General features: G+C 42.0%; 1 protein-coding gene across 1 annotated transcript in view; it reads left to right on the top strand.

The window, feature by feature from the left end:
• LOC132890797 (matrin-3-like) overlaps positions 1 to 23486 on the top strand; it is a 48010-nt gene continuing 24524 nt past the window's right edge. The window contains exons 1-4 of the mRNA XM_060928039.1: positions 1 to 85; positions 17930 to 18886; positions 19326 to 19387; positions 20253 to 20291. Coding sequence (XP_060784022.1) covers positions 18107 to 18886; positions 19326 to 19387; positions 20253 to 20291 — 881 coding nt within the window. The 5' untranslated portion in view covers positions 1 to 85; positions 17930 to 18106. The remainder of the gene's footprint in view (positions 86 to 17929; positions 18887 to 19325; positions 19388 to 20252; positions 20292 to 23486) is intronic.

Raw genomic sequence — 23486 nt, 5'->3', positions numbered from 1 at the left:
ACCGGAAGTGAGTCAGTCAGGTGACCTTTTCAAGTCAGACTAAAAACATTTTCGTTTTTGCAGCGTGTGAGGGGATATTAAAACAGTAAGTACTTCATGTTAATTATTTTAAATTGGTGAAATGCGGATAAATATTTTCTCCATAATAGTTAAATAAACAAATAAAAAAAAGATTATGCATGAAGGTGTAGTTATGTTGTGTATTTTTTCCCCTATTAGCATGCTAGGTTTGATTAGCTAGTTGAAAACCTTGGCAGCAGCGCATTAGGTAATGGCGGTGGATTAAAAATGAGCGCTAGCCTTTAGCTCCATGTAATCCGTCTGTTAGCTAACATCCTCCTCCTCGTCTCTGAGAGAGCTGGCTTCTGTACGGTTCCACTTCATGTCTGTCTGTGGAGATTTACACAAACGTGGCAGTTTATATATTTATTCAGCTTTCTGTCCATGCAGCATCTTCCCCTGGCTTCTGTCTGGAATTTCACCCAAGCAGCACACATGCATCTCTCTTCACATCCTCCAGCTTTACAACAAATAACATCTCTCACACACAAAACAACAACATTATTCCTCTGTCTTTTTACTTCCATCTCACTTTTCTGTCCATCACCACATTTGGTCCATTCTTAATAACCGAACTCAGTGCTGCTGGTTTCAGACTCGGGTGACCAGATTTCCCGAGTCTAAAACCGGGACACTTTGCGCGTGACCGTGATACTCGTGCACGCACACGCTTTTATCATTTTGTAGCAGCTCACTTTTATCAACATTTCAGAGAATTATCAAGTATTTTCTTGTTATCTACATGTACTACTATCACAATTCAGTTAAAGTAAGAAAATCAGACAACAGATGTGATGATAGGGAATAGGCCAATAGCCTAAATTTCAACTGATTTATTTCACCTTTGTGAAAACAAGAAAATGCATTGCTTGCATATTAACATCAACATTTTATGCGTTGAACTTTTTTTTTAAACAATAGGCTATGCAGGGTGGCACAGTGGTGTAGTGGTTAGCACTGATGCCTCGCAGCAAGAAGGTCCGGGTTCAAGCCCCGTGGCCAGCGAGGGCCTTTCTGTGCGGAGTTTGCATGTTCTCCCCGTGTCCGCGTGGGTTTCCTCCGGGTGCTCCGGTTTCCCCCACAGTCCAAAGACATGCAGGTTAGGTTAACTGGTGACTCTAAATTGACCGTAGGTGTGAATGTGAGTGTGAATGGTTGTCTGTGTGTCAGCCCTGTGATGACCTGGCGACTTGTCCAGGGTGTACCCCGCCTTTCGCCCATAGCCTAAATTTCAACTGATTTTATTTCACCTTTGTGAAAACAACAAGAAAATGCATTGCTTGCATATTAACATCAACATTTTATGCGTTTAACTTTTTTTTTTAAACAATAGGCTATGCGGGGTGGCATGGTGGTGTAGTGGTTAGCGCTGTCGCCTCACAGCAAGAAGGTCCGGGTTTGAGCCCCGTGGCCGGCGAGGGCCTTTCTGTGCAGAGTTTGCATGTTCTCCCCGTGTCCGCGTGGGTTTCCTCCGGGTGCTCCGGTTTCCCCCACAGTGCAAAGACATGCAGGTTAGGTTAACTGGTGACTCTAAATTGAGCGTAGGTGTGAATGTGAGTGTGAATGGTTGTCTGTGTCTATGTGTCAGCCCTGTGATGACCTGGCGACTTGTCCAGGGTGTACCCCGCCTTTCGCCCGTAGTCAGTTGGGATAGGCTCCAGCTTGCCTGTGACCCTGTAAAACAGGATAAAGCGGCTACAGATAATGAATAGGCTATGCATTGTAACAGGAACGAGCGCATGAGCCTAATCGTTGTCACCTCCAAACCTTTACCCAAAATGCCTCTGTTTAATCTTAACCAGTGTAGGCTATTAATTATTTTGAAAACGTGAACCCTGAGTTGACAACAGCATAAAACAAGTCAAGACAATCTGTGATACAGATTAAAGACAACAAAAAATGTTTCAGAAACGCAGCCACCCACCCTAAAGAAGATGCCATTTTATTTCATATATTTATATGATGAGTGAATTTGCTCCAGTAGCGCTTTATTCCCCGAGAGCTTGCTGTGAAACTGCGAGCAAATATCGTCGAAATTGGCCCGGGTAATCAGCAAGGCTTTGAGAGTAGGCACGGTCATGCGATTCCTCTCGTCAGTCCAGGTGTTGCTCATGAGTGAAAATATGCGCTCAACTGGAGCATTGGTGCCAGGTAGGCACATGGCAAAGCTGGCTGACATTGCTGTAAGGCAGGGGTTTTCAAAGTGTGGGAGAGTCAGCCCCCCTCAGAGAGCAAATAAACAACAGCGCCCCCTTTACAATTTTTGTTGTTGCTATACTTAATGTTCCATTCGTATTTAAAAAAAAATGGTTGTTGTACACATTTTTATTTTTTTTTATTTTACACATTTTAAACATCTGTGCTTTTTGAAAACACTTTTTTTTACACATTTTAAACATCTGTGCTTTTTTTGAAAACATCTTTTACACATTTTAAACATCTGTGCTTTTTTTAAAAAACATCTTGTTTTACACATTTTAAACATCTGTGCTTTTTTTAAAAAACATCTTGTTTTACACATTTTAAACATCTGTGCTTTTTGAAAACATCATCTTTTACACATTTTAAACATCTGTGCTTTTTTTAAAACATCTCATAGCATCGTTAGCTAGCACCTCTTGGCAGACAACACACTGTGGCAGTGGAGCATCTTCAGATCCAGTCCATGAAAATCCAAACTTTAAATAATTGTGGTCATATTTCCTTCTTTTTTTGCTTGGCCCAGACTCTGTCTCCTCACTCACTGTAGCTTTAGGTACTAAAAATCGATCCATTTTGTCTCTGGCAAAGGCTAGCTGAAGTTAGCTAAATGTCCGCAATAGTAACTTATTCTGGTTTATTTTTCCTCATGTTGCACCTCCCCTGAAGAACTCTGGCGCCCCCTAGGGGAGGCGTGCCCCACACTCTGAAAAGCCCTGCTGTAAGGAATCTCCCTATTTTTGAAGTGCGCGAACATCTCCGCCCAGCGCTCATCTGTTCAGCATTGTCGCGTAGTAGTTGACAGCCGCTAGCGAAAAAACCCGTTATAACGCTGCCTCTATATTGCAATATTGTACAAATGGATACATTGTAAGGTTGATTGCACGCACACTGATGCTGAATTGATAGAAGCTTTATTGACATCTCGTTGGCTATATATGATCGCTGTAACCGGGACAGTTTGTTAGTGTTTGGTGTAAACCGGGACATTTCAGCGTCCTGACGGACCTTCGTCGGGACTGGGGACACGCAACTCAAAATCAGGACTGTCCCGGTCATGTTATTTCAGACAGATCTCTCTGCACTTGGACTGAAGTCACATCAAACCTATACTGAGTTTCCCAAAACCATCGTAGCACAAAGATCATCGTTAAATGGTGGAGCGAGCAGCACAATGAACACCCTGTCTCCTAGTTAAGAGGCTTTTGGGAAACCCACCCCAGATTTGTGTGGATTCATAGCTGCAGAAAGTGAACAATATGAAAAACACGCTGTCAATAAATGTGTGGGGGGTTTTTTCAACACGTGTTTGGTGTGTTGGCTTTTCTCAGCAGCTGTAGCTGATAGAACAACGAGGATCATCTGTGTTTAAAGGAGAACTGAAGGCAAATTTTTTTATCATCAAAATTCTCTCATTTTATTAAATATAGGAATGCATTTTTGACAGCTATTTTGTCACTGCTATAGCAAGTTATGAGTGTTTGAAATATGCTATGTAATATACCAGTCCATATGTCAAAGCAGTGGCCGTAAACCAGATTCGTTGAGACCTGTGCGGGACATCGTAGGACGGAAGTAAAACATACAGCGGAAATCGAAGTGGCCAGTGTTGTCAAAAGATGTGTGCCGTCTTTCGAATGCTGATGTAATCCAGCTGGAAGTTTTGTTTGTTTTGATAGCAATCAGGAAAGTTTGAAAAAAGTAAGCAGTAATTGTCATTTAAACTTGTTTTTGCGCAATATTTCGTTTGGAAAACAGTTTTTTAAAATGGCAGCGCTGACACTTCATGTTTCAAAATCTCGCCCAAGTCTCGTGAAGATCACACAGATAAGTGACGCCTGCTGTGGACCAAACAAACTAAATTCGACATGGCTAAAAACCAAATAGGTCGATAAGTATAATATTTAATTGCAATTAGTTGCCAATACGAGTCATGATATAAGGTTACTAAAACCGAAAACGTAATTGAATAACACGTTAAGAAATAAAGCAAGTTTAAAAATGACTTCAGTTCTCCTTTAAAGGTACTTATAGCTAGTCTTTTTTATCTTTTAAAAGTACAAATGTATAAAATTATGTACAAGTGATTAAAAATGTTTAAGGCATTGTCTTCGAGCAAGTGTCCTTTCAATTACATAATATGGGCTACACCCTATATTTCTGAATTTGGGCTTTTTCCGTCGTGATACAGGGTAATTTAGGCTTTTCTGCATGCGCAAAGTGCTGTTTTCCCAGTGCTGTGTGTTTAAACCTGCTGCTTTTTTTAGCTATAAAGTTATGAATAAATAAAAAAATGTACATGTGTTATTTACCAGCTGGGAGGTCCGTATCGTGAAATACCGTGACCGAGGTCTTGAAAGTACTGACCGAGGCCCTCTGGGCCAAGGTCACGGTATTTCACCATACAAATACATTCATTTATTTAAGCTGGTAAATAATACAGTGTTTCCCACAGACCAGGTAGCAATTTGTGGTGCTCCACTGTGCCGATGAGGGAATTGTGCGCGGTGATGTCGTGGCGGTCGGTGGAGTCGGTCATTGGGGTGTATGCAAAGTGTTTACAGCGGGCGGTGTTCAAACACACAGTATTTTTCTTCAGAGTCACCTGCTGGGACTATTTTAAAGCTACAAGAAGCATTTGAGATTATTCAGTTCAATCTAAATTCTTTTAAGTTCTTTAAGAGAAGACCGCTAAAACAATTTTTACCAGAACCCTGCCTGGTTTCATTCCTCGACCCAACTTTACATTACAGGGCAGGCCATTAGTTTGCTGGGCTTGACGTTGGTGGAAAACCTGCCTTTTAAATTTATGAAAATTACTCACCAAAATTGAAGTTAAAGTTTAGTTTTTACTAGAGATGCACCGATTGCAATTTTTTGGGCCGATTCCGATTTTCCATGGAGAGTGACCTGCCGCTACCGATTTTGGCCGATTCCGATTTCATTTTTTCAAACCACTTCACAGCACACACAAAGACTATTTTCTTTTTATCTTTTCTTTAATAGAACATTCTGCCAGATTTTCAGTAATAAATTTTCAATACCTCAAAGGTTGAAAACAAACAAAAAGACATTGTTCTTTGTAAAATCTTTCTTAATGTTTGGTATTAACATTAATTCCTGAAATAGGAAATTCACACAAACATTTTTTCTTTTCCCATCCAATATCTGGCACAAAAACAACTTCCCCCTCATATATTATTTGCCTACTGCTATGGAACACACTTTCATAAGCCTATTTAGATCTGAAAACTTATGCCTTATAGAACAACCCATTTCTTCATTCAGTATCAAAATACAAAAATAATTTCCAGTCATACTTATACCATAGCCATTCTATCATCTTTGTCAAATGTGTATTTGTAGAGTAATTTCCAATGGAATCAAGTGCAACCGAGGTTGTAAAAAACAAAAAGACATTTTTCTCTCTCTCTCTCTTTGTACAAATCTAACTAGATGTTTGGATAACGTATTAATTCCTGTAATGGGAAATTCACACAACCACAGACATTTTCTTCTTTTCACATCCAATATCTGGCACACAAAAAAATTCACTATATTTGGATATCCAATTATAGTGATTTTTTTTTTTTGTTAATGGCGCGCGCGCCGGAGCTCGTTAGGCGCGCAGGACTGACACTGTTCTGCGCAAGCGCAACACAATCGCAGTAGAAAGCATGTTCATGCTGCCAGTGTAGCTGCAGCCTTTTTAGTTGCGAATTACGAGTATTTCCACTTTCATCCCTATGTGATACACAAGTTTTGATCGGCATATTTTAATTTTGACCGGCGGGTCATGGCCGATCACGTGAAAATCGGCCGATTCCAATCAGCAGCCGGTCAATCGGTGCATCTCTGGTTTTGACCTTAGTTTTTTGCCTTTTTGGTGGCAATCTTTCAATCATTCTTTAGTTGACATTCAAGGAATAAATTGCAAAAAACAAGCTGGAGGTTTTTATTTTAAATATTGAACTCAACACTTACCTCAACCAATACTAAAATGAAATAAATAGTATAATGTAACAAAATAATAATAAAATATCATAATTAGATGTAAGAAACCACTTAAGGTAACACCAAGGCAACTAACAATAATGAAAAAGCATTACCTTAATTGGTGCAAAGCCTGCATGCCCTATCAGAACATTTAATTCTGCGTGGCTTCCTGAAAAAAAAAACTCCAGTGCCCTATGCGCACTGGCAGGCCTGTGGACACGCCTCTCTCTCTCTCTGTGTGGGTGTGTGCGCGCGTGAACGAGAAGAAAGAGCACCATGAATGAACGGAACGATACGCAACGGAATTTTTTTTTCTCCAAAATCGCGAGTCTGATTGTGTGGCGATAGGAATCCATTGTGTGGCGCTGCGCCACACAGTGGTCTATGTATGGGAAACCCTGTAATATATTTTTTTTCTTTGCCAAATTCAAAGGGAAAACTGAGCCAAGCCACCATTTTGAATCCTCATTCACGGCTGTAATGCAAATTGCTTCCTCCTCGGTATACAAGTGCACTTCCATGGCAGGAAAAAAAACCCTACGTTTTGCTGCCTATGTAGTCCCCTATTTATACAAAATTGAGTCATTCAGGATTCAGCCATGTTTTTGCTCGGTGTTAGCAACAGTTAGAGGTTTTTAGCTTTCTCCTGAAATAGTTTCTTTTATTTCTTCTTCCTCAGGGTAGTAAAACTCGCTTTTGCTCTGAACACTGTCGTTATCGCTATCCATGATGTAAAATTAATGCTGTTCTCCTGAGAAATGCTGGCAAAAATTTATAAGGTTTTTGATAATCTTATAAATAAATCTTATAAAAAAAAGATAAATGTTGACAAAAAAATGCTACTATGTTTGTTGTTGTTGTGAATGAGCGAGTCGCCAGAGGTCCATAACCCGGGGTCCGTAACTGGGGTCCGTATCGTAGGATACGGACCCGCTCGCCAGCCAATCAGAGCGCAGGATTTGATGGAAACCAGACTGCGAAAAAAAATAAATGAATGTTATTTTTACCTTTATTGCAGAATGTCTACAGCATTAATCCCCCTTGATGTACATGACAAAAATAATTAGAATACAGTTAGTTAGTATTTAAAAGATGTGTTGGGGCCTGGAGGAGAGGAGCCTGGGAATGAAAAAGCAAGTTCTGCACTGTTGCCATCAAAGAGACAAACCTGTAGCAGACCTGCGCACAAAAGGTTTTTCAGTCACATCACAAGAATTGGCAGTGCAATTCACATTATGTAGTCAGGTAAAAGATCTTGGTTTAAATGAAAGGCCAGTGTCTAAGACTATCATCATCAAGAGGACCATGCTCCAAGTCACTGATTCCACCCACACTTAGGCCATGTACACACGTAGCCGGGTATTTTTAAAACCGAACATTTTCCCCCCCTCCGTTTATAAAAATGTTTTATCCACACCACCTCGTCTTCGAAAAAAATCCCTTCCACACATAACCGAACATCTGCGTTTTCAATCACATTCATAAGCATTCCAAACCTGTAGATGGCATTATTTCCCCAAATCCTACCCCCTAATCACATCAGAATGGCCCTCTGTTGGCGTCACTTCCGCCTAAACATAAAACATGACGCCAAGCTCGTTCGTCTGGACAGACTCGGAGACAGAATTGCTTCTAAACACAATTTTGGAGTATAAACTTCAAAAGACGCAAGAAAACGTTGATTGGGAATCTTGTCAGTAGTTGGGCTTCTAAAATTAAACATGTAAATAGCACCTGCACAATAATTAACGCTTTCAAGGCACTACTCCGATCCATTACTCTTTGTCCATGCTTAATCTGGCTTCTGCAGTAAACAAAGGTCGCACGTTTGATGTCAGGGCAGATTTGTTGTCATTTTTTTGGCACAGACTGTGACGTTTTAAAACGCAAAACTCCGGTTATCTCTGTCTACACGAAAAGGCATACATGGAGTTTTCAAAAATCTTCACTTTGCCCGGAGTTTTTTAAAATATTCGTTTTTGATGTGTTTTCATGTGGATGACAGGCCAAAACGTAGAAAAATATCTTCGATTTAGCAGATACCCGGCTACGTGTGGACGGGGTCTTAGACAAACGTGTGTATTTAAGATGCAAGCTGTATCTTAATTGCACACAGTTGTGTCCTGAATAGTTCTCTTTTATTCAGTCTTTTACGTGATTTAAACCATATGAAACTAGGTATCAGAGAGATATTGCAGTTGAGGTCAGATAATGTGGGATATAGGGCTATTTTTAGGTTTTTAAATGATTTCGGAATTATTAGGGGAATTTGGCACAATAGGGTAGTAAACATTCTGGTTCACACTCCAGTCCAGAAGGTGGCAGTAATGCACCTAAAAGCTGTTTGCCAACTGCCATAAAACAATATAAAAGAAGATTTCTCTAATGTGGAAATCCCTCTCTGGTCATTGGTACTCGAGTCTCGCTCCTCCACAAAATCATGGCATGCCGATCACTGTTAATGGAGAATTCATGCTCTGCGCGAGGCTTACGGCTAGTTCAATGAACCCAGAACAACATGGGAATGGTGTGGATTTCGCATCAATTACGAGAAATACAGGCTAATTCTCGCTGATTTCGTTGTGTTTAAAGAAGAAAGTCAAGACATTGGGTTTTTTGCAGCCAAGTTTATTTAATCAACATTTTTTACTTTTGGTAGCATATTTTGGGCGCTTAACCTTAATTTGGGCGCCTTTTTAATTTGGGTGCCTACGACGTTATCCATTGCAGGTTTCATGTAATTGAAAGGCCTGAGTGTATTACAGAGCTGGGGGAACCTCCAACAAACTCATTTTGGAAATCTGCCCTCAGATCTGAAATATTTCAATTGGCCTCTTGTCAGTCATTTTATAGACACGCCCCTTCACATCCTCATACATCATTATGCAGAGAATTTTGCATGTTTATAGAGTTGTAACTTGGCTTTCAGGCAATTGAGTGCACTTGAAAGGTATGTTATCAGTGTTTCCCCTAAGGTGGTGTTTACATTAGACCATATCAGCGGATCATCAGATTAACGTTTTTAAAACGATTCGCGTGCACACAGCAACGCCAATACACGATTCGCGTGCACACAGCAACGCCAATACACGGATACGCTAATCACATGACTAATTAGACGGCACGTCACATGATCCCAGTGCATATCGGGCATGCGTAAGTCACTCACCACTTGCAAGTGGAAGGATGGCAAGCGAACACCTTCTCCAGCAGATAAACACACCTGGCTGTGATGTTCATGTTCTCACTGAGTTTAAGCGCCTGAAGGAGGTAAATAAGTTGAAATGTGTAAATAAACCTCAGTGCGGCTCAGCGCTTCCTCCTGCGCTCCAAATCACTCCGCCCTGAACAGCGAGTGCCTTCTGGAGGGTGCGCACTCCGGCCCTGCGCAGCTCACAGAGCGCGCAAGTGAAGCGCACGAGCAGTGATTCGGGACTGAGCCGCTGTGTGTGCGATCCCAACGCCAGCAAATCAGGAAGGTGGATGTCACAGTGACGTTGTCCAATGACAACGTCAGCTAGAGCTCAGCACTGCGTTTCCTCGTTCCTCAATGTTTACACAGCACCGGATCAGATACGAACTGGGTTGAATACGTGGGCCCTGGCGGATTCAAGTTGTTCCACCTGTGGAGTCGTTTCCCGGTGTTTTAATGTGCACGGACAGTGCATCCGCGACGAAAACGAGACGGATACGGTCTAATGTAAACACCACCTAAGTTTACTGGCTTTTGGGGGGGGGGTTGCTGGATGAGGATGGTTATGTGCACGGCTCCTGTTACAGAGCATTTGGACCCAAACAAACAGTTAAAGGAGTCATATTTAAGTCTTCACATTTATTGTAGAACAAGTTTTACAATAGAACTCCTTTTGTTTTTTTAATCCAAGTTGGATCAAAGCCACCGATCCTGTGGTGAGTCCTGTGCTGAGGGGATGCAGAGAGCTGGTAGCATTCTATCCATCCATTATCTGTAGCCGCTTATCCTGTACAGAGTCGCAGGCAAGCTAGAGCCTATCCCAGCTGACTATGGGCGAGAGGCGGGGTACACCCTGGACAGGTTGCCAGGTCATCACATTCACACCTATGGTCAATTTAGAGCCACCAATTAACCTAACTGGACTGTGGGGGAAACCGGAGCACCTGGAGGAAACCCACGCAGACATGGGGAGAATATGCAAACTCCACACAGAAAGGCCCCCGCCAGCCGCTGGGCTCGAACACCTTCTTGCTGTGAGGCGACAGTGCTAACCACTACACCACCTGGTAGCATTCTAATCGGGTGGAATTTTGATTTCAAAGGTGGGGGGGACAAAGTGCAGGCACAAATCCTCAAAAGGGGTTTGTTTGTTTGTTTGTTTGTTTGTTTGTTTGTTTGTTTGTTTGTTTGTTTTTGTTTTGTTTTTCCCCCAGATACCCTTACCTGAGGTCTGTCTGCTGTACTCTGGTCTCTCTTGCAAAATAAATCTTGATCTCAATTAAATTCCCTGATTAAATAAAGGTTGTATATAAATGAGAGAATATCTTGGAGGAAAGTTCATCCCTCCAATACAGTTCCACAGACTTGGCAAAGAACATTGAAGATATAATGGAGTACACTACTAAGACACTTCATTTTGGCTTTAACGGGTCACCCATCTGTACCACAGCCTCTCATACCTTATTGCTTGATTCTGTAATTTGTAATTCGCTAACCTGTCCGCCTTCTCCACGCTGTTCCTGCTCTCTGCTTATCACCTGCGGCAGCTGTCCCTACTGGGTTACAGGCACAAGAAACTATTTCCAAATAAAAATACTTTCATTAATTTCATTATCCTGTAGTGATTCAGAGATTAAAATGGCATATGAACCATTTTTAGTTCTAATTGATTTATAATTCTGATTAGAAAGTTGGAGAGCTTCTTTCTGTAATTTTTCACTCACCTCTCTACTGACTATCACTACTTTTGATTTATTTATTGAGTGAAGTACAGTAGTTGACCGACTGCTCGTTTGAAATAGCATAAAAAATAAGTCATTTTCTGTGGCTAGCTAACTCGAAGATGTTTGAAAAGTGATATTCCAACATGATCTCACTATGAATATTCGTAATGTTAGTGTGTCTGAAGACATGACTCTCACTCTTTGGAAAAAATGTCGTATGTCCTCTATCTTTTGCTGTTTGGGGGGTTCTAACATTGCTAACTATTGTTTGAATCATTTTTGAGCACACAAGAGGAGGCCGCAGCTTGAGCAGGGAATGTTTCTGCATGGTCCTAGTGCCTGCACATGCTCCTGTTTTGGAGCAGGCTCACTTTCCGTGTGGTCCTAGTGCCTGCACCCCTTTTTATTTTTTAAATTTATTATTATTATTATTATTATTATTATTTTTATCTTAAAGTGTCAGGGGGAGTAAGCCCCCCCCCCCAATATAATGGTAGGGGAAACACTGGTTATTCCAGTCCTGATGTTATGATGGTAGTTCTAGTTATCTTACTACAGTAATTGCAGTCGAACCACAAACCACCATATGTTTTGGGCATGGAGGTGTGTGTACTCAGTAACCTTAAAAAAATCATTCAAATCTTATTCAGCTCTATCCAGTTAACCATTAGAGATCTATTTTTCACAAGTCCTATCTAATGGCCCTTTAAGATGAAACTGTGGCCTTTACAAGTGTTGTAAGAAACTGCGGCGTGTTCTTTTCCTGCCAAAATTCAAGAGCACAGCAGTTTAAAATCAAGCTGAAATCCAAACTTTTTTTTTTAAATGCTTTAGATAACGTTTCTGTTGAGATGGTGGATTCAGTAACATCAGTCCCTGGGGGAAAAAAATCATTGCTGTCCTCTAATCTTCCACCAAAATAAACCCATGCTTTTTTTACCCTCACAATGCACACGAGTGAAGAAAAACTAAAATTAACCAATAATATGAAGTCATGCTTCATCTCTAACACTAATTCTGTTTCACTTGGAAATGCATTACGGAAGAAAATGCGTTAAGCCTCAGTCACAACCGGCCGTACGTGCTCCTACGGCCGGTCTACGTGCAAGAAACGCACGGAGGACGCACGTGTGACGTGCTGATTTTCGAGCCGCAGACCGGCCGCAGAGGTTCTTTGTCATGTCAAACAAACTCTATGGGCGCTTACGCTTTATTCAGGTTGCAAGACACACTTACGGCCAACGTGCATCTTTCTCCACGAACAAAAAATAAAACGCAGCGATTTGGGAAACGCCAAAAATTGCACGGCCAAAAAATCGTACGTCCGGTTGTGACCTAGGCTTTATGTTGTCGATCGCTGGTTGTCTCATAGTTCTCCTCTCACATGTATTTTCTCAACTTTTTCATGTAACGTTCATTTCTTTTCTCCTTCTTTAGCCGATGTTCAGTGTAACAACCAGGATCTGAGTGCTTTAAAGATGGAATAATCAAATATAGAGCTCTGGTAGTTAGGCCTTTTTTTTTTACTCTGTGATTCTCCCTTCCTGGCCCATCCATGTACAAATATTTGGTGACTTTCTAATTCAGGACAAGGATATATGTGTCTACTTGCCTGTCATTCGTCTTGCCTGTCAGTTCAGAAGGCTTTTCTGTTTGCACCAGCTTTTATACTGCATTCAACTTGCCTTGTAAGCAGTAATTTGCAGGAAGGAATGGTGTCATTTTTGACCTTGGCAAGTTCAACTTTGAAGTGGAAATAAAAACCTGGACACCTCCATATTTGACTTTTTGTTAGCAACAAACTGGAGTATTTTCCTCCTCCAACAGTGGATTGTATAGTCGATGTTTTGGATTTAACCATAGATTGCCACCATAGACTTTCTGTTCCTGAAGTTTCCACCAATAGAACATTTTAGGTCTAAGTTGACTTTGGTGCTTGGACCCCTAAATATAGTAACACTAATAAATTGGGTTATGATTTCCACCACTGTAGCAAAATTCTTGGACCCCCTGGTTATTCTTCAGTGTGGCCCGGGCACATCTATGTACACATTGTTAAAAGAATGTGGCGGTATGCGACCCCATTCACACCGCTCCTTGGAGCTATCCGCTTCACCCAGGACGCATGTTAATGCCAGGTGTGAAGGGGCCACAGTTGAGAAGACTAAAGGCCGATTTATACTTCTCTATCGAATTTACGGCATTGAAGCAAGCACAGAGTGAAGCATTTTTACCTGCATGTCTACTGGGGGAGGGAGCGAAACCTCACGTGATTAAGTATAAACCAAATGAATTATCACTGAAAGCATTTCTGAAGTGTTTTATCTTGTCTGTATTCAGCAGGATGAGCAGCTCAAAGCCAAAATCCCATTGCACGCTCAGGGATGAGGCACAAAAATAACACCAGTGTGTTTAAATCCCCAGGATTAGATGCAGAATTAAACTGGGTGGCCTTTATAAAGATCTACAACCACTATAGAGCCTCACACTTTATGGGCTGTTTCACAGTCGGTATATTTTTCGGGTCCAAAAATCAAACCTCAGATTTTTTTTGTATTTCTCAGCTGCCAAAAATGACCTTTTGAGATGGAAATTAACTGTGCAGAATTTCAGAGCTACAGGTCATATATTGGGCTTGTTACTTGCAGTGAGAAGACGGTATATAGTGTATTTCTAAAATTCTTATAGTCCAGAAAAGTAAGGGATACAAAGTGAAAAACTGTTGAAATGGATGTGATTTTAAGTACAAATTTTCAGGTCCTGTGCAGCGATGTTTTTACATGGTGGTAATTGTAATAACGGATGAAGTAGTGATGATCCTTGTGGTTTTCTGGAGCGGACACTTTTTGATGGACTCACATTTCAACCATGTGTGAAGCTCTGCTGCAAATGTGTCTTGCATCTGTTTCAAGTCCTGTTTTTACTGTACAACAACAGAGTATTCTGCTTCAAAAGAGAGAAATATTTTCTTAAAAATTATTTATAACCTCCATTATATGGTGAGTGTTCTCCAGAGAGGGCGTTTTAATGGACAAAGGACACCATCGGAGGAGCCTTAGCTTACCAAAAAAGTAACTTCCCCTTAAATATCTTTCTATTGTGAATTAAAGTATACATCCCAAAGTAAAAGCTAGTTAATGCTAAAAATGCAATTCTGAATTTAACCAGTAAAATCTAAGTGTAACGAGACCGTCAATGATGGCATAGCTCACTCCGACCCCGTCTAGTCCAGAAGGAAAAGTGGGCCACTTTGCGCAATAAATGTTGCAAGCTATATACTAGGGCTGTAACGATACACCCAACTCACGATTCGATTCGTATCGCGATTTTTGACCCACGAGTCGATACGCCCACGATTTTTTTAAAATGTTTTTTTAAAGTAGTAAATTTGACTTATTAACATTTACTTACTTACATTAACTATTTAATAACAAATAATTCAGACCACTGCAGAGAATGAGTAATATGTATGCAAAAATGAACAAATGTATATCCAAAGATTGTTTTATTTCTCAAAATAATACTGTTGAGCTGGAAGCTCTGTTTTTTTCGGTTCTGAAAAAGTCATTTTTCCAAATCGTGTAAATCTGTTAAGATTTTTTTTTGGGGGGGTGGCTCTCTCACTGTCTCACTCTCATAGGGCCAATGATTTTCTGTGATCGCGGAAAACAGATGGAAATTACAGAATTTTTATGGTGAAACATTGCTCGCGTGTCAAAATGTAACTGCCGCAGAAGGCTTCCGCCCAAGCAGACATGCCTTCAGTGTTGCCAGATATTGCTAACGTTTTCCACCCCAAAATATGTTCAAAACCAGCCAAAAAGCACCTAAACCTGCCCAATCTGGCAACACTGCATGCCTTTCCGGTCAAGTGATTGTGATTGGCTTGTGGCACACCTAGCCAGCCAATGAGCTGCTTGTTTACAGATTCGCTCCCCGCGTCGCAACCAGAATGGCGACCGCTTAAAAGAAATGAATGCTCTGCCAGTGGCGAGTGTGGACGTTGCGTGACTCGCAGAAGACTGTCGCAGGTCGGCGAAAAAACGACTTACTAGTCGATATAAAAATATAAAAGAAATTTAAGTAATTTTAAAATGTAATATAAATAAAAAGTAAAGTATTCATAAATTGAAGTTTGGAAGCGCCTCTGTTTTTGGGCTGAGGAGAAGTTTGAAAGGGTGTACCGCGATTCTGCCTTCTTGTATCGCGATACGGATCGTGGCTCTGCGTATCTCGATTTCGATACGCATATCGTTACAGCCCTACTATATACACTATATAGAAGCTAGATACACCCTAGGAATACCGACCTATTTGCCAGAAAGAATCCAAAACGGTGAGGAATTGACTGAGAAGAAGCGATTTTTGTTGAACTGCTTAATTAGTCCATAACCTCATTAATAATTGTAATTAAGCAAATCTGGGTAGAAGTTATATGCACCCTTGGTACCCCTACCTTCATGCCAGAAAGAATCAAAATCAGTGAAGAATTGAAGGAGAAGAAGCGATTTGTGTGGAAACTGCTAGTTAGGGCTTAATTATTCCATATCTTCAGTATTAATCACAATTATGCAAATTTGGGTAGAAGCCATATGCACCCCAGGCAGGCCCACCTTCCTGCCAAAAAGAATAAAAATCAGTGAAGAACTGAGAGAGAAGAAGCGATTTTCGTGAAATGTAAACAATGACTGCCAACACATGATGGCATAAGCTCCTCACCTGTCGGCTGGATGAGCTAATAATTAGAGTAGAATTAAACGTAGAGACCCCAGGGTCAAAACAGCCTGCATTTGACTCTTACAAACACACAAGTTCTTATAAATAAGAGACATTAGTGCTGTAGGTAGGGCTGGTATGTCCCTGTAAAATAAGGTATAAAAAGTTCCAGCAGATGTATACTGGACCTAGTTGTAGGACTTAGTTGGTGTTATTCAAAAAGACAACCATAATTGTGAAACACCCTTTATATATTTATCTTAACACTATCATGATAGCAGAGTTACGATTTTCGCAGAGGAGAAATAGCAGCCGGAAATGCGATGCTACCAAGCAGACAGACCAATCACAGCTATTGCGATCTGCATCACCACACGTGTAGTTAGATTTCTGAAGAGGTGCATGTCAGGTTACAGCATCGGGTTACGCAGGTGTGCAGAAGTATAAATTGGCCTTATCCCAAATTGATAAGTAAGAATTTCAAGTTGAGGTAGGTTTTTTTTTTTTTTCCTGCTTGGAGGTTGGGAATTACAAGTTTGAGCTCGAGTCGAATGCAGCATTACAGAGACTGGCTGGACCCTGTCATCCTCCCCCATGAAACCACTAGCAACAACATGATGGGTTTTTTTTTTAAGATATTTTTTTGGACTTTTTTCACCGTTATTGGATAGGACAGTGTAGCAATGAAATGAGCAGGAGAGAGAGACGGGGAGGGATCGGGAAATGACCTTGGGTCGGAATCGAACCTGGGTCCCCGGATTTATGGTATGGCGCCTTATCCACCTGAGCCACGACGCCCCCAACAACAGGATGTTTGCTTGTGAAAGTGTTACTGGTCCCCTTTGGCAGTAGAATGATGCTGGAAAAACATTGCTAGCATAAAGAAATGAGGAAAAGAACTGGTGGTTCACCTCAGACATGTTTAGGTTTAACTGGTCCTGCCTATTGCTGAAGAATGAATGGAATACTGGTGCATATTTAAAGAACGTACAATATATGTTGTATATTGATTTCAACAGGTTGTATGTTCATTATTGTTTCTCTCCCTCTTTTCTTTTTTTTTTTTGTCCTTTGGAAGCATTTTAACTCAAACCTTTTCACCAAACACCTCTCACCAAACTTATGCTAGTGGAGAGAAATTTGTAGGTAACCAGTAACACAAAGTTTGTCACACATTCAAGTGTTGTGGAAAATGCATAACATTCACTTCAATTAATGAATGTTATCAACTTCATTTCCCAGTGGATGAGATCCAGTTGGTCAGCCAGTTTGCCCAGAGCCATGTCTTCAGTGTAATTTTTCTGCAGCTAGACAAAGAAGCTGAATTCTGTGATTTTTGTTCTTGGCATTTATCCTCTTCAGTTGCTACCGAGTTAAAAGAAGTCTGTTCGGAAGAATTAAACAGCAACAACAAAAAAAATCCCCCAATATGAAAACCGTCCTTTTATTATTAGATTTATGGCCTGTTTTAGTTCACTGGCTTTCTCTGGGCGAAGAAACCTAAATTGGATTTTGATCTAGTGAAGTAATTCCATGTGCTTCTTTCACATGCTGCTTCTAAATCATCTATTTAGCGATCATGTACAATATCATTCTCTTGTTCAAATAAAAGGACACCCCTCCTGGAGTCAGAGCATGCCAAGCACTTTGTATTGTTCTGTCCTCTTCTGACACATTTCTACCCAAGTGAAGTCGATTTGTCTCTCTTGTGATTGTTATTTTAAAAAGATTAAACTGGTTCATGCCTCTGTGGTTTTCCTGTTCTGGCTGTGATGTGCAATGCTTTCTTTCATTCCTGGTCATTTTAAGGATGTACATATTTCTGTATCTTAACAGTTCTCAATGATGATCTTTTGATCAACTCTGTCATAAAATCCATACAACCTTTTCTGTAAATCTTGATATTTTGGGGCATGTTGCAATGTATTGTATTGTCAGTTGTTACTTCTTTTCACTGTCTAAATTTCAGTGACTTGCTTAGCTGTGGCACTGCTAACAATTAGAATAGAATAGAAATCATTGCTCCATTGTCTTTCTGCAGACCTGTTTCATTCTGTCATAGAAGAGGATCTGTCCATTCTCACCATTGGCTTATCTTTTGACATTTGGAATTTTATCCACGGACCATCCTTCTTTTGGACAAATTGATCAGCTACATCTCTCTTTACTTTTATTGTGTGTCTGGGGTTGCATTGCACCTTCCTATCATTTTGAAGCCATGTCTCAGAAGCTGACGCCAGACAGTGCTCAGAAAGGCTTTGCCGTAGGCCGGGGGCTCTTGGCCGCTGCAGAGACTCTGAACTTTAGCATGAATGAGTCTCGACCTGATCCCTATGGCTCCTCGACCCAGCAGCATGGAGGCCTGATGGAATTGGGTGGAGCAGACAGCCAGGATTCCCAGCTGGGCCCCCGTCGCATGGGCAACCCTCTCAGCAATACCATGAAGCTCTTTGCCAGTCTCGGTCTCTCTCCCAATGACTTGGACGCGCTGGCTCAGGTGCCTGAGGAGAACATCAGTGTGGAATCACTACCACGTCTTATCATGCAGCTGAAGAACCAAAAGGCTGAGGCCGGTCGACATGTGACCAGTGATCTGCTATCTCAGTCACTCTCTCCAGACCCCTCATACAGAGGCGGTCGAGATGAGTGGAGAGATGTACAGGGAGGAAGACTGGACCGTTCCACATCTTCTACAAGTCAGAGTCGCACTTCTCAGGCTGATTTTGGCTACAGTTCTACTCAAGATTTATCCTCTCGCAGCTATGATATGCTTGATTACGGGAGCGGTGGCAGCAGTCGAGATCGCCAGTATTCCGAGCTTTCCACTGACCGCTATCGTGGTTTAGGCACGACCTCGTCTTCAACATCTAATGATCTCTTTATGCAGCGGCGGATGGGATCCCCATCTCAGGGCAAAATTCAGGATTTCTTGGGTGTCATGCCGCACATGTATCCCCATGTGTGCTCCCTTTGTGACTTTGATGTGCATTCTTCCATGGTGAGTAGTTCAGAACAGTTTTTTTCACACCAACTTTTTCCCCTCCTGAACATATCAGCCACATGATGGAGAACACCTGTGTCCAAAACAGTTTGCTCATCAGTGCATCTTGGTGTTCGTCCAGTGTGTTTAGTGTGTGGTCCCCATTTAGTATTTATAGTAGTTCATATTCACTACAGAACTTTGCTACAGTCATTAAAGTCATTGTCAGTATTGTATTTAAAATATTTAGTAATGGGATAGATGTTATCAAATATCCACTTGAATTTAAATCCATTGTCTTGTTTGGGAGGTCAAAATATATCAGGGCACATTCTTAAGCATTTCGTACTGTCAAATTAGAGAAAACTAAATGTAATTATCAGCTAGGCAGCATTACATTTCAATTTAAAAACAAGATATTTATAATTTTTTAAAATTATTTTTTGGTGTCTTGCAGGAATGGACTCAGCACACAACTGGGATGCGGCATGCAGAAAACCGAAGGGTCCTTCTGCAATTGTATGTCCACCACAGTTTCCTTATATTTTCATTTGCATGTAATTTCTAGCCCTGTGATGACCTGGCGACTTGTCCAGGGTGTACCCCGCCTTTCGCCCATAGTCAGCTGGGATAGGCTCCAGCTTGCCTGCGACCCTGTAGAAGGATAAAGCAGCTACAGATGATGAGATGAGATGTAATTTCTAAGTTATGATTAAGTTATGATTGAGGTGAGTATAGTTGTCAAACATTGTATTATTAAGCTTTCTGGACAAAAATAAATGAATCTTGTGTCAGTCCTTTCCTAATACTTGGTTATGCCTCCCCTCACCAATCGTATTGGATAAGGGTTCCACCAGTATCTGGACATGGTTCAAGTCAGTTTTAGCTCACTCTTCCCTTGACTGTGTGCGATTCTGCTGAATTCCTGAGTGATGTTGCTGTTTCAACTGTAGTATCAAATAATACCACATGAAAGTGATGTTTGGTGATTCACAGGCCAAAGTGCCTCCACGTTTCATTATCCTTCTTAAGAAAAAGTTATACACAAATTTGGTGTGTATAGTCTTTAGTCTTCCTGGAATGTGGAGGTTTGAATGTTGTTCTGCTTGGGCATGAAGCACGAAACCTAAACCTTGGCCAATAATCTGACCATTAACTTTAATCCTGAGTTACATTTCTCCTTTTGTGCAGCCTATTGACATTCTACAACAAGGCATGCTGTTAGTGAATGTGACAGTGGTTTTTTGTCCACGCTTATGTTTTCTGATTTTATATTATTTTATGCAATTATGCATTATTATTCTTCCTTTGTACAAAAGATATTTGTCATCCTTATTTGAAAGCAACTTACCTGTTTCTTTTTCCCCCTCACTCTTGTTTGCAGGTATCCAGATTGGGACCCTCAAATGACCTCTGGCCGAATGTATGTAAATCTTTTCTTTTTTTTTTAATATATACACGTACAGTACCAGTTAAAAGCTTGTACACACAATCATAAGTTTTTCTGTATTTTTACTATTTTCTACATTGTAGAACAATACTGGAGACATCAAAAGTATGAAATAACACATGGAGCATATATGCAATTTTGTGGTAAACAAAAAGTGTTAAACAAAATGTTTCATGTTTTAGATTCTTCAAAGTAGCTCCCGTTTACCTTGATGATGCTTTGCACACTATTGACATTAGCTTAACCAGCTTCGTGAGGTAGTCACCTAGAATGCTTTTCAATTAACAGGTGTGCCTCATCAAAAGTCAATTAGTGGAAATTCTTGTCTTCTTAATGTGTTTGAGATTACAGTAAATAGCCCTATTCCACAACTGTAGTAATTCATATTTGAGCCAAGAACCGCTAAACTAAGTAAAGAGAAACGGCAGTCCTTTAAGACATGACGTAATGACCCTGTCCCCATCCATGGCGCATAAGGCTGACAGTGTTTTGATCCATCCATCGATCCACTTTCTAACGCTTATCCGGGTCATGGGGGTAGCAGCCTAAGCAGAGCAGCCCAGACTTCCCTCTCCCCGGCCACCTCCAATAGCTGTTCCGGGGGAATACCGAGGCGTTCCCAGGCCAGCCAAGAGATGTAATCTCTCCAGCGTGTCCTGGGTCTGCCCCAGGGTCTCCTCCCGGTGGGGCATGCCCAGAGAACCTCCCTTGGACCACCTGAACTGACTCCTTTCGATGTGGAAGAGCAGCAGTTCTACTCTGAGGTTCTCCAGAATGACCAAGCTTCTCACCCTGTCTCTAAGGGGGAGCCCAGCCACCCTGCAGAGAAAACTCATTTCTACTGCTTGTATCCGCAATCTCATTCTTTTGGTCACTACCCACAGCTCATGACCATAGGCAGGGATGTGATTTTTCCGCGAATTCGCGGAATTCCGCTTTTTTCACCTCAAAATTTGAAAAAAAATTTTTTCCGATTTTTCGCTCAAAAATCCGCATTCGTATCCTATTCGTTCCGACTTTTAGTAATTCCGTCATTGAGATGAAACGAGGTACGTGATTGGCCCATCGCTCTGTAACAACCAATGAACGCGCTTGTTAGATAGCTGTACGTAAGCTCGCTTCAAACAGAGTTGAACGAAGGCAGCCTCCGTGATCGAGCGTAAAGATGCAAATCGTGTTAAAGAAATCGACAGAATAGTGAAAAACAAGTTCCGCTGGGAATGGTTGGAGAAAGAGGTTGCTACAGACGTTGGACATAAGACTCTGAGACATTTGTTCAGCGATTTCGTTCTTTGGGGAGACGGCAGAGGACTCTGGCTGTCAAGTTTGGGGATGCTGGGACCTCCCCTGCCCGAGCTACGAGCGTGCAAAGTCGGGCTGGAGCCCGGGATAGAAACGAAACCTAAGCTGAACGCCGCGGCTCACCTCGGGCCGAATAACGTCCCGAGGCGCGGGGCTAGCGCGCCCTGCCCGTGCTGGTTCTTTGGGGGGAGGGCAGAGGACTCTGGCTGTCAAGTTTGGGGAGGCTGGGACCTCCCCTGCCCGAGCTACGAGCGTGCAAAGTCGGGCAGGAGCCGCCGATGGGAAAGCGAAACTGAAGCCGAGCACCGTGGCTCTTCGCCCCGAGGCGCGGGGCTGGCGCGCCCTGCCCGCGCTGGTTCTTTAGGGGGAGGGCAGAGGACCCTGGCTGTCAAGTGTGGGGATGCTGGGACCTCCCCTGCCCAAGCTACGAGCGTGCAAAATTGGGCTGGAGCCCGGGATAGAAACGAAACCTAAGTGAGTGAACACAGTAGTTTTGAATATCCTTAAGTGAGTGAACACTGGGGTTCTGAATATCCTTAAGTGAATGAACACTGTGGAGTTATGATTATCCTTTGGTGAGTGAACACTATAGTTATGTATATGAAGTTGACATTGCTAGAGTAGAAACTGCAGAAAAAAAGTGACTGATATGCTGGAACTGGACATGGATGCTAGCATCTTTTTTTCTTTGAGAGTTCCTGAAGACTTGTGGATGAATTCTTATGTTGCATCATGTTTGTTTGAAAAAGCACATTTAGGTATGTTCAATTTCGACAGTAATTGAAAGTATAAATTTTGTTTTTCCTTATACAATTTTCTATTTATTCTAATGCAGATGATTTAATTTAGAATGACATTTTTAGGTTTCATGTTTTGGCTTTTTGTCAGTTAAGAATCATTGAATTTACTATAGGGGCTCAGAGTTGCATGTTGACCATTAAATTGGCTTGAATTTGTTAATCATGACAAGTTTTTTCTTGTGTGTTTGCTTGCCATTTTAGTACAATTTTTAAGTCAGAAAACCCCAGAACCCAGGAGCTTCGGGGGGCTTCGCCCCCCTTGTCCCCCCACCAGGGCGCTGCCCTGGACCAGCTGGGGGCCTGCGGCCCCCAGACCCCTGGCTAAAATTTTCAGATAATTTCACCAGCCGCAAATCACATCCCTGCATAGGTGAAAGTGGGAGTGTAGATGGACCAGTAAATTATGAGCTTTGCCTTTTGGCTCAGCTCTCTCTTTACCACAACAAACCGGTTTAGCGTCCACATCACTGCTGACGCTGCCCTGATCCATCTGTCCAACTCCCACTCCCCTTTACCCTCCCTCATGAACAAAACCCGGAGATACTTAAACTCCTCCACTTTAGGTAGCAACTCCCCCCTGACCTGGAGCAGGCACTCTACCCGTTTCCAACTGAGCGCCATGGCCACGGACTTGGAGGTGCTGATCCTCATCCCAGCCACTTCGCATTCTGCTGCAAACTGTCCCAGCTCATGCTGTAAGTCACAGTTTGATGAAGCCAACAGGTCCACATCATCTGCAAAAAGCAGAGACGTGATCCTGATGCCACCAAACCGGACACCCTCCGCCCCTTGGCTGCGCCTAGAAATTCTGTCCATAAAAGTTATGAACAGAACCGGTGACAAAGGGCAGCCCTGGCAGAGTCCCACATGCACCGGGAACAAGTCCGACTTGCTGCTGGCAATGCGAACCAAACTCCGGCTCCGGTCATACAGGGTCCGAATGGCCTGCAGTAGTGGGCCCTGAACCCCATACTCCCGAAGCACCCCCCCACAGGGCACCACGAGGGACACGGTTGTAAGCCTTCTCCAGGTCCGCAAAACACATGTAGACCAGTTGGGCAAACTC

Source organism: Neoarius graeffei, chromosome 8 (assembly GCF_027579695.1).
Source record: "Neoarius graeffei isolate fNeoGra1 chromosome 8, fNeoGra1.pri, whole genome shotgun sequence".
NCBI classification, from domain to species: Eukaryota; Metazoa; Chordata; class Actinopteri; order Siluriformes; family Ariidae; genus Neoarius; species Neoarius graeffei.
Note: the sequence above shows the minus strand (reverse complement) of the source record. Positions and strands in the feature narration are given on the sequence as shown.